The 16,138-nt window shown below is 38.3% G+C and overlaps 1 protein-coding gene across 1 annotated transcript; it reads left to right on the top strand.

Moving 5' to 3' along the window:
* Nucleotides 1–6,284: 6,284 nt before the first annotated feature.
* Nucleotides 6,285–6,881, top strand: LOC107476065 (uncharacterized). Its single transcript, XM_016095812.1, has one exon. The coding sequence runs from the start codon at nt 6,285–6,287 to the stop codon at nt 6,879–6,881; it is 597 nt and encodes a 198-aa protein (XP_015951298.1).
* The last annotated feature ends 9,257 nt before the right edge of the window (nt 6,882–16,138 follow it).

Raw genomic sequence — 16,138 nt, 5'->3', positions numbered from 1 at the left:
CCCATTATTGTCAATAAAAATATAATATAATATAATATAATATAACCAAAAAAATATATTTGCATTTGTTTTTTATAAGCATAATTTTTGTACTAGAAATTTTTTATATGAATTATGATGGATCAAGGATTTGCGAGTCCAAACCGCTGTTGGATCATTTTCTTGAAACGGGTGGTATTTATAAAGATATTTTGACCCCAAATTAAAATAAATCTGAGAGGTATAAAGTGTATAAAAGAAGTAATGTATATAAAAGAGTCTTTGCCTCCTTTCATATAGTTTTTGATAATCTTATCTTATTTGGTTAAGATAGAAAAATATTTGAATTAAAATACAAGTTAAAAATTATAGGAATCGATTTAAACCATTAGAAAGAAGCTGGCCTCGAATATCCAAGTGGGGAGATTATTCTGAATTAGGTCCTTAACAATTTTTAAGTTTAACTTTATAAATGAAGAAATTAAAATTGGAAAAAATTTTCTTTAACAAAATCAGTTTTATATTAGTATTAGTATATTTCATAGCCAGGTGAATATTATTTCTTTTTTTTTTGTGTGTCTATATTATTTCTTCCTTTAATAGTCAAGCTTTTATTTAACAGCAAAACGAAAAATGAGAACGAATTTAATGGAAATATTTAATGTTAAAATTAAGTATGTGTTTGAATTATAGTTTGTAAATGGGAGCTTTTATAAAATTGATTTTGTAAAATTGATTTTGATGAAAAGTAAGTTTGGGTTAATATAATTTATATTTGATAATTTTTATATTAAAATTGATTATAACAAAATAAATATTGATTGAATTATACTACTCAAAATCACTTTTAGATGAAAAATTACTAAAAGAGACATCAATTTAAATAATTTTTTATATACATGTAAAATCAGAACACTAACAAAAATAATATAAAAAATATTTATCATATAAATAAAATAAAAATAATAAAAAATAAAAATATGAAATAGAGTACTATAAATTTTATAATGTCAAACAAAAATAAAATATTCTATAATTTTTTTAGTACTGTTAGTACTCTTTAATTTAATATTATTTTGGACTATAAATTTTCATTATTTATGGCTCTATTATTACTTATAATTAATTTTTTATTTATTTTGTCCTTTTTTTATAGGATCATAATTTATATTATATAAAATTTTATTAATAAACGTAGTATATAATAATTACAATTACAAATTTTACAAAGTCAAAATAAAAAATAAAAAAATTAATGCAAAACAAAAATATAGTACATCAAAGAATAAAAAAAATTATATAGATAAGAAATAATAAAAAATTCATAAAACCAACAATATATCGTATGAACAAAAAAAATAAATAAAATTCATAGGAATAAAATCAAATAAAAAAATAAAAAAATTCATACACAGCATAAATACAATCCAGTAAATGATAGAAAAAAATTTTATATGAACAAAAAATAATAAAAATATCATATAAAAAAGTTAACAACATTTGTCGTATGAATAAAAGAAATACAATAAATAAATAAAAAATCATATGAACAAAGCTAAAAAAAATCATAAAAAATCATAAAAAATATACATATAAAAAATAGTATGATAAATGATAAAAAAACTCATAAAAATATAACATGAGAAATCAGAACACTACATAAATAATATAAAAATATTTATCATATAAATAAAAAATATAATAAAAAATATAAAAATTAAAATATGAAAATGAATACTAAAAATAATAAAAAAATTAAAATATTCAATTTGCCAGCGATTGAAACAAATACAATTTTGATGAAAAAAATTGGAACTAAAAACTATGAAAAAGTAGGAAGAACTGCAGAGAATTACTGTGAAGATAATATTTACTAATATCCTTTGTATAGAAGAAAATAAAGGGTATGGTTGACAAAAAAAATAAAATTTTCACCTAATTTTTCAAAGATAATTAGTAACTATAAAGTGAAACGCAAAAGTTACAAATTTAACTTTTTCTAAATCAAAGGCAGAATTATTTCTGGTGCGTTCAGAAAGATAAAAATTATCAAATATAAAAATGAAACTTTCAAACTCAAACGCGCTTCTTTTATCCTCAACGTTTTTGTCAAATACACTCTAAATCTATTCATAGAATGGTATACATGACTATTGAAGTATTTTCGGTGCAAAATTTGTAGGGCATAAATTATTATGCTGTCAACCAATAATATTATCTGACTCGTGGTATACATGACTATTGAAGTATTTTCGGTGTAAAATTTGTAGGGCATAAATTATTATGCTGTCAACCAATAATATTATCTGACTTGTAAGGAAACCAGTTTGGTTATTATTATGCTGTCAACCAATAATGTTAACTGACTCGTAAGGAAACCAGTTAACCAAACTAATCAATAATATTACAACATTTTACACGTCTTTGCTGCAAACACTGCACCGTTTATCATGGTGCGGTGAGCGTTGACTCTGATAAAACGTAGGTTCAACAAAAGAGTTGACAGAGAAGAATGTTTTGTTGGCTTGTTGCTATATCTCACTACAATCCAGAGATTTCAGTGTCTGATGAATTGTGCACATCTAACACTGATTTGGAATATCAATGACAGAACCTAATCGTAACAACCAAAATTCACTTAATGCAGTAACTGTAATTTACAGAATATTGCTTATTTTTTAATCAAATTACTGTAATGCAAACTCAATTGAATCAGATAACAAATAATACAAATATACAATAAAATCATCAATTTGTATTCTTAGTGTTACCATTTTTATATTGTGAACATTAAGAATACAATTAAAATTTTATAATTTAAAAACATATAATTAATTATTTGTCTTTGATGAGAGGTTTTAATTAGTTTTTTTTAATTTTTTATGTTAAAAAGTCAGATAAATAGTAAAAGCTACATGTACTCACTCTACTTACTCTTCCATTAGCATGAAATTAATAAAATAATGTTAAAATAAAAGTTGTAAAAAAAATTTATATTAAAAGATAAAAACATCATATACAATATATACATTTTTTCAAAAAATTAATTATACTATTTATTTTTTATCATCCAGCATTACTTTTCATTAAAAAAAAGAAATCCTCAAATGGGCAATCTTTCTTAAATTGGTAAGAATATTAAAAGAGTCAAAATTCATCCTTTAAATTCTCGATATTATAAATGCATTTTTTTAGTGTTTAATTATTTCATGAGAAACATATTATTATATTGGGTAAAAAATATAATTTTTTATCTCTGAATTTTTGAAAAATTTAAAAAATATATCTAACGTTATTTTTATTTTAATTTTATTTATGATATTTTATATATATTTCATTTAAAAATTAAATAATATATACAATATTAGAATATTTATATTATTTTGCAATCATCACGTACCATTGTATGTTAAACTTTAAAAGTAACAAAAAAAGGCTAAAATAATTTTGTGAATATGTTATATATATGTAATGTATATGTAAAATGTTTTTAACATCATATAAAAATAAATATATAAATAAGATATTATATAGATATCATGAATTAAGTTAAACAATAAAATTTTTTTATTATAATTTTTATTATTTTATTAATATATTTTTTAATTTTTTATTTAAGTTATTAAATATGTCAAAATAAAATTGAATAAATATTTTATTTTAAAATAAAAAAAAGAAATAAAAATATTATAAAAACTAGAAATAGAAAAAAGTATTTGAAAATTTTTTTGGATTATTTTACTCAACTTACAAGTTATTAAAAAAATCTGTTAATTTTAAACTATAGGATGGATAATTATTACAGGTGATGAGTTAATTTTTTTATTGATATCACCTTTTTTTATTCGTTCAATTGCTTTATTATTTCATTCTTTAGTAATCCCAAAATGTTTTTTTTTTCTCAAATAGTTATAATATATATTCTTGCATAACATAAATATTATTTAAATTTTTTCAGTATAAAAACCAAAAATTAAACCGTGGCTTCCAATAAATCATATAAAATAGTAACTATAAGTTTTTTCATAAAGTATATATTCTAATAATTTCTGGATTATAATTGGAAGCTTTTTTTTCTTAAATCCATCTTATATCAATAACTCAATCTCTAGGGCCTATAGATAATTTTAGACAAGTTTACTGAGTGGCATTTAATATATGATTGACTGAACAAAATAAAATACATAAAAATAATACCAACAAGTTATTAAAAAAAAATTAAAAATAAAGATTCTTTTTAGTTTAGTAAAAAATAGAAAAAAATTCATTTAATACATCAATGCCAATAAATTGTCAAATACTTCATATTGTTAATTTAAATTTAAATGCTAATGACCTTGGAAATGGATGTGAAATACTGAAAATTAATTAAATATGAGAATGAAAACAACATATCTCATTCTTTACCCCTAAAAAGAACCATTCCCTATTATGACATTAAGTGGACATATAAATAAGAGAATGTTAGAAGTGGTAAAGGTGAATTAGTGGGTGAATTGGGAAAGAAAACAAAACGTTTATTTGGTTTTTATTGAAAAATGTTATATGCATGGGAATCTTCAAGTCTATCTTGTGAATATAGATGAAATATGCATGTGTCTTGAAATGCATATATAAACTTACAGGAGTCACACATGCAGAGTTTTTAGAGCGGGTGTGGAAAATGCCAAGGATCTGGGCAAAAGGGTAATTTCATTTCTTTCATCTTATATTAAAGTATTTTAATTTCCTTAACCTACCAACATTAGTACCATGCAATGATGAGTATGTTTATTAAGTGTAATTCTCTTTTGGATAATAATATATTTAGTCATTTCAAAAGCAATTTGTAGATTCTCATTAGTTAATACTTTTAATTTATGGTTCAATAAGTGCAGTGATCATTAGTGTTGACGTTTCCATAAGATTTTGAATTTGTTATACAAAATTATTGCATACTCTATACATTAATTATTTATATTTATTATTTATACCATGTGAGGACATGTAGATGGTGGCAAGCGGGAAAGCCCGCCTGGCGGACTGACTTGTTCCGCTCCGTCTAATAAGGCGGTTCTAGAATTCTAGCCCGCCTCGTCTAACGGCGGGCTAGTGGGCCGGCGGGCTAAGCCCGCAAAATAACCTCTTTTTTATTTTTAACTATTAAATAATATATATAAAGGCATAAAAAAATAAATATAATTATAGACCAAGTTTTTATCCAAAACATAATTATAAATATTGTTCCCAAAGCAAAATTTTACGGACCGCTCTAGGCCCAATCCACCTACTCGCCGGGTCGGAGAAGCACCTCCGACCCAAACCTAAACCATTAATAAGGGAACCCGACAGGTCAGCTCTCGGATACCCGACCCGGGCGGCGTACGGCCACACTTCCTGTGCGGACCAAACCCCCAACTAGCTAAAACGGTCGGGACGGAGTCATCAGAACCGGACCCGACGGTTAGGACTGCCAACGCTTCCCCACGTGAGTAGGAATAGCACAAAGAATCCTGGACAGTAGGCCAGGTCACCTTTAGGCCCACCCAGCACGGTATATAAGGGGAGAGGTCAGCACTCCCCAAGGTACACATCATTTTACTTAATTTGGCTACCAACTCGTACGAACACTGACTTGCTCATCGGAGTGTCCTTGTAGGTGGCCGCCCCCTCCCCGCTACATACGCTTCCTCTGACGTCATCGACATCCGAATCCTCGCTCCACTTCAATCCAGGGTCTCATCCGTTCCCCCGTGTCTAAGCACCCGACCTACCCAGGACCCGAAGTCTCCAGGTGACGAATATTGGCGCCGTCTGTAGGGACCTTGTAGATATGGAGCGACTCCCCACGTTGAAGGAGCTTCACAAAGGTGGCGGGGCTCACCTGAGCCGGGCAAGTTCGATGGCCTGCACCGCCGAATGCCCCCGTTCCTCCGTTTAGCCCAACCAACAAATTTACACCAAGACCCCCGAAATGCGTCCTTTCAAAGGAACAAGAGCCGATATCGCCAAGATTATGCAAGAACTCAGGCACAGAGTACAAAACTTAGAGCGAGAGCTAGCAGCGAGAAGCCAACCCCACAAAGACGCCAGTCGCTCCCATGGCGAAGCCAACCGATCTCGCACGCGAGGGAGTCCAATGAAGCGTGATAAGACATACACGCAGGCGACCTCCCGACCCCACCAGGACAAGTCCGAAGGCTGGGGGGAATCCCAGAAGGGGAAAGCCAAGAGACGGCAAGAGCCTATCATCATGGGATACACCCCCTTTCCATCCCTCATTCCTCAAGGTCCGGCTTCCGAAGAACTTCGATAAGCCAACGGACATGAGGTATGACGGGACCAAAGACCCTCAGGAACACCTCACCGCCTTTGAAGCAAGAATGAATTTAGAAGGGGTAGGGGACGCAGTGAGATGCCGGGCATTCCCTGTAACGCTAGCCGGCCCAGTGATCTGGTGGTTTAATGCCCTCCCGCAAGAGTCCATCACGGCTTTTGCAGATATCTCCCAAAGCTTCCTAGCCCAGTTCACAACACGCATAGCTAAGACCAAACACCCGATCAACTTGTTAGGAGTCACCCAGAAACCCGGGGAACCAACCAGAAAGTTCTTAGACAGGTTCAATGACGAATGCTTGGAAATTGACGGTCTCACGGACTCGGTCGCCAGCCTCTGCCTGACAAACGGCTTGCTAAATGAGGATTTCAGGAAACACCTCACGACCAAGCCTGTGTGGACCATGCAGGAAATCCAGAGCGTCGCCAAGAAATACATCAATGATGAGGAAGTAAGTCAGGTCATAGCAGCCAACAAACGACCGCCCCCTAACCCACCACCTCGGCAAACCCCTCAGGTCGACAGATATAAGGAGCCCCCCAGGACGGAACTTCAGCCAAATAGCACAAGGAACCTCCATGAGTAGGAAGGTTCACAAACTACACGCCACTTACGGCGCCCATAATAGAAGTCTACCAACAAATTGCAGACAAATGAATCCTATCCAAACCCAGACCCCTGAAAGAGAGAATGGGAGGCAACAAAAACTTTTATTTTGACTACCACAAGGGGTTTGGTCACAAAACACAAGACTGCTTCGACCTCAGAGATGCCTTGGAACAAGCCATCAGAGAAGAAAAACTGAGTGAATTCTCCTGGCTCATCAGAGAGCCGAGGAGGTGGGAAAGAGAGCGCTCCGAGGAAGATCGGAGCTGAACTGTCAAGCCAAGGCAAGAACCCCCAGGGGATGCCACTAACCCCCCAACTTTTGTGGTCAACATCGTAGTTGGATGGGACAGCCCCCCCAAATCCAAGTCGGCAGCAAGAAGAGACACCCGGGTGCTCTCCATATCGACAGATGGCCTTGCCACCTGCAAAAGGCACCCCACAATATCCTTTGCCCAGAAGATAAATGGTTCAATGACCTGGTAGTTACAGCCATGGTCGGGACAGGGCTGGTTAGGTGCATCCTCGTTGACACAGGAGCAGACTCTAATATCCTATTTAGAAATGTCTTCGACGCCATGGGACTCAAGGAATCCGACCTCAAAAACTACCAACACGGGGTCATGGGACTAGGTGACAACTATATCAAACCTGACGAGACGATCTCTCTCCCAATCAGCCTGGGAACTGGTGACACCAAGAAATCAGTTATGGCAAACTTCGTAGTCCTTAGAGACTCCACCGCTTATAACATCATCATAGGGAGAAAAACTATCAATGAATTCTCAGCTGTGATATGCACCAAGTTCCTAATAATGAAGTTCATAACGGACAAAGGAACAGTCAGTTCCATAAGGGGAGACCTAGAGACGGCAGTCGCCTACGACAGCGCCAGTCTCTCCTTAAAAAAAGAATCTAAGAAGGCAGCTGGCATATTCCTGGCAGAGCTGGATGTCAGGGTGGAGGACAAACCAAGACCTGAACCAGAAGGGGACATGGAAAAGTTCCAAATAGGGAAGTTGGCAGATCAATTCACTTTCATAAACAGGAACCTACCCCATGAACTCAAGGGCCCCTCATAGAGATCGTAAGGGCAAACAGCGACCTCTTCGCATGGACTCTATCAGACATGCCGAGATTAGATCCCGAGGTCATGTCTCACCGGTTGGACATAAAACCCGAGCCAAACCGGTAGCCCAGCGGTGAAGGAAGATGTCGCAAGAAAGAGCAGAAGAAGTCGCCAAACAAATAGCAGGACTACTTGAAGCAGGGTTCATCAAGGAACTCGAGTACTCAACGTGGCTGTCCAATGTCGTCCAAGTCAACAAGGCCACTGGAAAATGGAGGATGTGCGTCGACTACTCCGACCTGAACAAAGCATGTCCTAAAGACTCCTTTCCCCTCCCAAACATTGACACCCTAGTTGACTCGGCAGTGGGGTATCGTTTTCTCAATTTCATGGATGCCTATTCCAGCAACAACCAAATCCTGATGCACCGACCTGACGAAGACAAAACAGCATTCATAACACCCGGGGGCACCTATTACTACAAGGTGATGCCCTTCGGACTGAAGAACACAGGAGCCACCTACCAAAGGCTAATGAGCAAAGTCTTTCATGACCTCATCGGCAAAACGGTAGAGGTGTATATTGATGACATCCTGGTAAAAACCGCAAAGCCGAGCAAGTTAATGGACGATCTCTAGGCTGTCTTCAAAGCACTAAGAAAATTCAACATGAGACTTAATCCGCTTAAATGCGCATTTGCCATGGAAGCAGGTAAATTCCTGGGGTTCATGATCACACAGAGAGGGGTAGAAACCAACTCAGACAAGTGCGAAGCCGTCCTCAAAATAGCAAGCCCAGGATGCATCAAAGATGTGCAGCGACTCACCGGGAAACTCACGGCACTATCTCGGTTCCTCGAGGCCTCAGCTGAAAGGGCCATCCCATTTTTCAATTTAATAAAGAAATGAATCACCTTCAAATGGACATTGGAATGTGAAGAAGCGTTCGGCCATTCAAGAGGATACTCTCAGAACCTCCTGTACTTAGCAAACCCAGATAGGGTGAACCTCGATACCTGTACCTGGCCGTGACAACGCAAGTAATGGCGGCAGTCCTAGTACGGGAGGAGGACAAGACCCAGCGGCCAATATACTTCATCAGCAAAATATTTTGAGGGGCAAAGATGAGGTACACCAAGTTGGAAAAGTTAGCCTATGCCCTACTAATCTCATCCAGAAGGCTAAAACAATACTTCCAAGGGCACACAGTCATTTTGAGAACTGACCAAGCCATCCAACAAGTTCTCCAAAAACCCAACCTGGTAGGGAGAATGATGACGTGGGCAATAGAGCTATCCCAATACGACCTGCGATACGAGTCAAGACAAGCAATCAAAGCCCAAGCTATGGAAGACTTTCTTGTAGAAGTCACAGGGGAAACTCCTAACACACCGGACGCACGGTGGAAGCTCCACATTGACGGAGCATCTAACCAAACGTTCGGAGGCACCGAAATTATCCTTGAAAACTCGGTAGGGATAGTCTACAAGCAATCCATCAAGTTTGAGTTTCCGGTCTCCAATAACCAGGCCGAATACGAAGAACTGATAGGAGGATTGATACTAGCCAAAGAAGTCGGAGCATTAAAAGTTGAAGTCAGCAGCGACTCTTAAGTCGTCACCTCCTAAGTAAACGATAACTACCAAGCCAGGGACGCGCTACTACAAAAATACTTAGAAAAGGTGAGAGAACTATGCAAAAGGTTCGAAAAAGTCACAATCCAGCACGTCCTAAGAGAGAGAAACGCCCGAGCCGATCTCCTTTCCAAGCTTGTGAGCACCAAACCCGGAATAGGGAACAGATCCCTAATCCAAGGGCTGGCGACGAAACCTGCAATCGTCATGTGCACAACCCAGGCACCAAACCCACCCTCATGGATAGACCCCATCTCCCGATATTTGGAGCATGAGGAAACACCCAAGATGAGAAGGAAGCACAAACTATTAAGAGGAAAGTCCCCAAATATACAATCATACAAGGCCAGTTGTACAAACAAGGACTTCACTAGCCTTTACTCAAATGCCTGCACCCTGACCAGACGGACTATGTCTTAAGAGAAGTCCACGAAGGATGCTGTGGCCACCACATCGGGGGGAGATCCTTAGCAAGAAAGATCATCCAGACAGGATACTACTGGCCCACAATGATATCGGACGCCCAAGAGTTCGTGAAAAAATGCAAAAAATGTCAAGAAAATGCCAACTTCCACAAAGCACCTCCTGAGGAACTCAGTCTAATGATGGCTCCCCGACCTTTCGCCCAATGGGGAGTCGACCTCTTAGGGCCATTCCCACCAAGGCCATGGCAAGTGAAGTACCTAATAGTGGCCATAGATTATTACACCAAACGGGTAGAAGCAGAGACACTAGCCAGCATATCTGTAGCGAATTGTCAAAAATTTTTCTGGAGGTAAGTTATCACAAGGTTCGGGATTCCGGAGTCCGTCATATCGGATAACAGAACACAGTTCACCGACAAAAAGTTCAAGGAGTTTCTCTCAGGACTAGGAATTAAGCAAAAGTTCTCCTCCGTCGAACACCCTCAAATCAACGGGCAAGTGGAAGCAGCCAACAAAGTCATCTTAAAGGTGATGAAGAAACAACTCGAAGGAAAAAAAGGCTCATGGACAGACCAGTTAGCATCAATCTTATGGTCCTACAAAACCTCCCCCCAGTCATCTACTAGCGAAACCCCCTTCCGACTCACATACGGGGTCGACGCAGTCATCCCAGTCGAGATAGGGGGGCCAAGTCCGAGGCTACTTTTAGGAGGAGGAAGTGAAGCAGTTGAGAAAGACCTAATCAATGAAACAAGGAAAATGGCGCACCTAACAGAGGCAGCAATCAAGCAAAGGATAACCCTAAGATACAACGACAGAATCATGAAAAGGAACCTCGGGGAAGGTGACCTGGTCTTACTACGAAACGACATAGGGCCACCGACCCCAGGAGAAGGCAAATTGGCTGCAAATTGGGAAGGACCCTACAGGGTAAAGGAAGAACTCGGCAAAGGCGCATACAAGCTAGAAAAACTAAACGGAAAGGAGGTCCTAAGAACATGGAACATGGCAAACCTAAAAAGGTTCTACTCGTAAGGGAAGTAACGGAGCAATCCGACAACACGACCATATCCGCCTCAACCCCTCTAAGTTTCTTTGCCATTTTACGCATATGTACATTTTGCATCCTTATTATGTTTTAAAGTTTCGCATGAATATACACAATGAACTTTGTTTTTTCAAGATTTTTGAAGCATCATAATGACAATAAACGAACAGTCGACCTAACGGAAGCTCGGGACTGATCACCCCGACAACCAAAGGGACCCAAGTTTAAGAACCAACATGGCAAAATATATACATAGGAAAAATAGGCAAGAGAAAAGCCATGACGGCCCGGATAAACGAAAACAACAAACAAAAACAAGGCCGCGACGGTCCGAGCAAGCGATAAAGCGTTAACAAAACCATTCATAAAAAGAAAAATGTTCATTACAAGCAAAGGCGCCTATACAGGCACAGACACCAAAAACATAAACTACAAAGTAAGAAACAGGAGAAACCACCACCTCAAGGCTTTAAGAGATCGACGATCTTCCCGCCCTCAACAGTCTTGAGGGCACCCACCTGAGTAAGATCAAGGTCGGGAGCAAGCACAGCCACCTGAAGCTTAATCCCCTATTCGGTCAGCTTCACGGCCTCCCGAGACCCCTGTGCAATCTCCTTATTCTTCTTCTTCAAAACAATCATCTCCTTGCGGGCAGCCTCCACCGAGCTCTCCGCCAACTTAAGTTTTTCCTCCAGCTCCTACACCCTTTTCTTAGCCTCGACAGTCTCACCGCGAGAAGTGTTCAGATCCTTCATCAAAGCAATATCCCGCTCCATCAAGCTACTCACTTCCTCATCGTACTCTTTGGACTTCCCTTCCAACTCAGATAACTTCTTCTTCAAAGACTCCTCTCGAGATCTCGAGTCCGTCAAATCTTTCTGGGAATCCCGAAGCTTCACCTCCATAGCGTGATAATTCCCCAAGACAGGCTCCACCTTCTTGGCAATGGCATTTACTCGGAGAAGGCTATGATAAATCCACCTCGCTTGCCCAGAAAGGTCAGCTTTGTGGAAGAACTCTTCCGTGCCAGGGAGCAGCTGAGATTCAATAAAACCCCCAGCATCGAAGTTTTTCTCCATGATCGAAAGCGCCTTCCCAGAGTCCCGTTTCCTCTTCTTTGAATTGTCAGCGGCTTGCAAGTCATCACCAAACCCCAAATCATCATTAAGAATCTCCTCTGCCTCCACACTCGCCTTCCCCGGGGGGTTCGGAACAAAGGTTTCAACTTAGCAGGCTGACCTTGGTCAACCACGACGGCCAGACCACTGCCATCCCTGACAACCTCATGGTCCTAGCTCGCCGAAGGGGTAACTGACGAGTCCTCACCACCTTCCTCACTCCCTTGAATAAGGCTCATCAAGTCGGCCAAAGTTTTCTTCCTACCAGTCATAGAAACTGAAAGAAGCAAAGGAAAAGGTATAAGCAATAGGAAAACGAAGGCATAAGAAATAAAAAGTAAAAAACTCACCAACATAAGACTGATCGGCCTCCCGATCCCCCATAACTATACGGGGGTTAAGGTTTCTCTCACCAAAAATTGCCGACAAGATGTCAGCGATATTACGATCCTCTAGACTCAGTTCATCATAAGAAATCTTAATCAAGTAATCGGATCCCGCTCCAAAACTCCAGTACATCGGGATCCGTCTATCCCCCTCAAGGGTTAACCAGAAGAGTTGATGACCTTCAATGGGCCTAACCTTAAAAAAGGTGGACTTGAAGCCATTATAAGAATCCTCGAAGAGGACAAAAATCCTGCGACCTTGTTGGGCCCTAAAGGACATGTATCCCTTTTTCGCCTTCTGGCGAGAAGAGTTTGTGAGGAGAAAAAGGTAGAGAAAGACATTTACAGGGGTCGGCAGCTCCAAATATTCGCAGACCATCTCGAAACAGCGGATGGTAGCCCAACTGTTCGGATACAATTATGACTGAGCAACATCGCAGTTGTTAAGCAAACCCATGACAAAAGGGGTGAAGGGCAGTCGAACCCCTAAAGTCGTGAACATGGGTTCATAGACCCACATCCAATCAGCAACTCGAGGGCCATCAAGTTTTTTTGGCATACGCGCTCCCGAGCAGCAGAAACATAAGCCTGGTAGAGCGCCTCCTCGGGACCACCCCCACATAAGAGCCCTGCCTGGCGCAAATTTTGAAGACCCTCCTTCGTAACCTGGGAGGGGTGTCCCTCACGTCGGAGGACACCCAAGCGTAATGATCGATGAAGTCGGCTAGTGGTCGCTGAGCCGGGCTCGGGAGAATAGGACGCTCGGCCATACCTACAGCGGGGCACCACTCAGTCAGAACAGAAGATCGGAAACCCACACAAAGCAAAAGCAAAACTAAGGTCTCTCAAAACACCTCTTTCAAATAACTCTACACTAACCCAGAACATGAAAATCCCCAGCAAAATCTAGTGGCAAAACCCAAACGTGCACACAAGAAAAGTGCACGAAACACACAAAATCGAGGAAAGCAACTAAGAAAGGATAGAAAACCGTAAAAAAGATGTACCAGAAATGAAGAATCTCGAAAAGTATCAGCAACAAAGAAGAGTCCAAGCAAGAGCAGGAGTACTCAAAGCAGGAGGAGGATTAAGAGTAGCAGGAAGAAAGAAAAGGAAACAGCAGCGGCGCAGGAAAACAAAAGAGAGAAAATGGGACTGTGAAGGGCTTGCAAAACAAAAATAAGGAGAGAAATGTAACCGTCGAAGAAAAAGCACCAAAAGGTAGGGGCATACCTGTCTTTTCACAAACTTCGAAATGATGGGGCATTTAATGCCCTACACTGAAGCCAAGGAGACAGCACCAAGGACGAGGCAACCACGCGTGCAAAACACGAAACGCCATCAGCGGACTCCCGAGGAGAACGACACACCCTTTCTCGGCGAGTAGCGTAAACGCGCCTAGCCACGAACTCCAAAACCTTGAGGCTAGTGCGTTTGGGGCATTGTTACGGACCGCTCTAGGCCCAGTCCACCTACTCGCCGAGTCGAAAAAAGCACCTCCGACCTAAACCTAAACCAGCAATAAGGAAACTCGACGGGTCATCTCTTGGATACTCGACCCGGGCGGCGTACGGCCACACTTCCTGTGCGGACCAAACCCCCATCTAGCTAAAATAGTCGGGACGGAGTCATCGGAACCAGACTCGAATTTCCGACCCGACGGTTAGGACTGCCAACGCTTCCCCATGTGAGCATGAATAGCACAAAGTATCCTGGACAGTGGGGCAGGTCACCTTTAAGCCCATCCAACACGGTATATAAGGGGAGAGGTCAGCACTCCCCCCAAGGTACACATCATTTTACCTAATTTGGCTACCAACTCGTACGGACACTGACTTGCTCGTCGAAGTGTCCTTGCAGGTGGCCGCCCCCTCCTCGCTCCACACACTTCCTCTGACGTCATCGACATCCGAATCCTCGCTCCACGTCAATCCAGGGTCTCTTCCGTTCCCCCGTGTCTAAGCACCCGACCTACGCAGGACCCGAAGTCTCCAGGTGACGAACACAAAATAAACATAATCCAAAACATAATTATAAATATTGTTTCTAAAACAAAATAAATATAATCCAAAATACTCAATTTTTATCTTCATTCTCTTGTAAGTTGGATTGGGAGAAGTTGGGTTTTGGTAAAAAAATTATAAAAATACCTCTTGCTAAAAAATTCTAAGCCTGGCGGAAAGCCCGCCCCGCCAAAGCCCGCGGTTTAAGCAGTGCGAGTTAGGCGAGCTTTTACTATTTGGCGGTCCCAATTTTCCAGTCCAACCCGTCTTTTTTGGCGGGTTATACGGGCCAGCCCGGCGAATTTAGACCCGTTTACTACCCCTACTTGCATGTAGTCTTCTTTGTCTTGTTGGTTATTGATTATTATTTTCCTTTTAATAATATTTGAGAGATAAAAGAATTAATCAAAATAATTTAAATTTATCTTATTTAATATTATTAATTATTGTTATTATAATTAATAAATATTGAATAAAATAAATTTATTTTCTTTTGTCTTTTTAATATTATATTTTTTTTTCTTAGTATTTTTTGGCGACTATTATACATAGTACATTATTCTATTACCTATATCTTAAATATTAAAATTAAATTAAAACATATTTATACATTTGAAAGTATAGTAATTATTTGAAAAATATATACTACACTACTTATAGTTTATTATGTCAACGTTGTCTTTTGATTTGTTTGCTCTCAGATTGAGAGGGTCTTGAATTTTTTGTTTTGTTTGTTGTTCTTTTGGGGTCTATGCATGACCTCCTTTGATTTACCAAAAAAAAAATAATAATAATAATTGAAGCTTGAAGGTTAATAATTAAATTGTTAATTTGTTACTTAAATTTTTATTTAATATTTAAATATAATATTTTACACGTAAGATATCATAATTTTCTATTCTACTTCTGAAACTGTCACACAATTTTCTTTTTTGAAATTAAAAAATTTCACAATTTTTCTGTTTATAAGTCTATGTCAATTTCAAATAATTTGCTCATTCTCATTTTTGTTGCATAATCGAAAAATCAATAGACAAAAAAAAATCCTGATATTTTGCAAAACTAAAAAGTTACGTTGTGCTCTAGTTTTGACAAAGATGGGGTAGGTGATTGGAAAATTATTTAACACCCCACATCCCTTTGAAGTTTGAATTGTCATAACTCAACCGATTACGGATATAATAATATTAAGGTTTAATTACTCTGTTTGTCCTATAGTTTCGCAAAATTTTTAATTAAGTTTTTATATTTTTTTAATTGGGTCATTGCACTAATTTTTTTTATTAGGTCCCTTTTAATAATAAATTAGTAATTAACTTAATTGTATAGGGACCCAACTAAAAAAAATTAGTGCAAGGACTCAAATAAAAAGAAAAAAAATATAGAGACTCAATTGAAAAAAAAAATTGGTGCAGGAATCTAATTAAAAGAAAAAAGTATATTAACCTAATTAAAAATTTTACAAAACTATAAAAACCAACAGAATAATTAAACCTAATATTAATAATGATTTCTTAAGAGTAATTGCAAAAAATCAATGCATGTTTTCATGGCG

The sequence above is a fragment of the Arachis duranensis genome, chromosome 2 (genome assembly GCF_000817695.3).
Source record: "Arachis duranensis cultivar V14167 chromosome 2, aradu.V14167.gnm2.J7QH, whole genome shotgun sequence".
In the NCBI taxonomy this organism is placed as follows: Eukaryota; Viridiplantae; Streptophyta; class Magnoliopsida; order Fabales; family Fabaceae; genus Arachis; species Arachis duranensis.
Note: the sequence above shows the minus strand (reverse complement) of the source record. Positions and strands in the feature narration are given on the sequence as shown.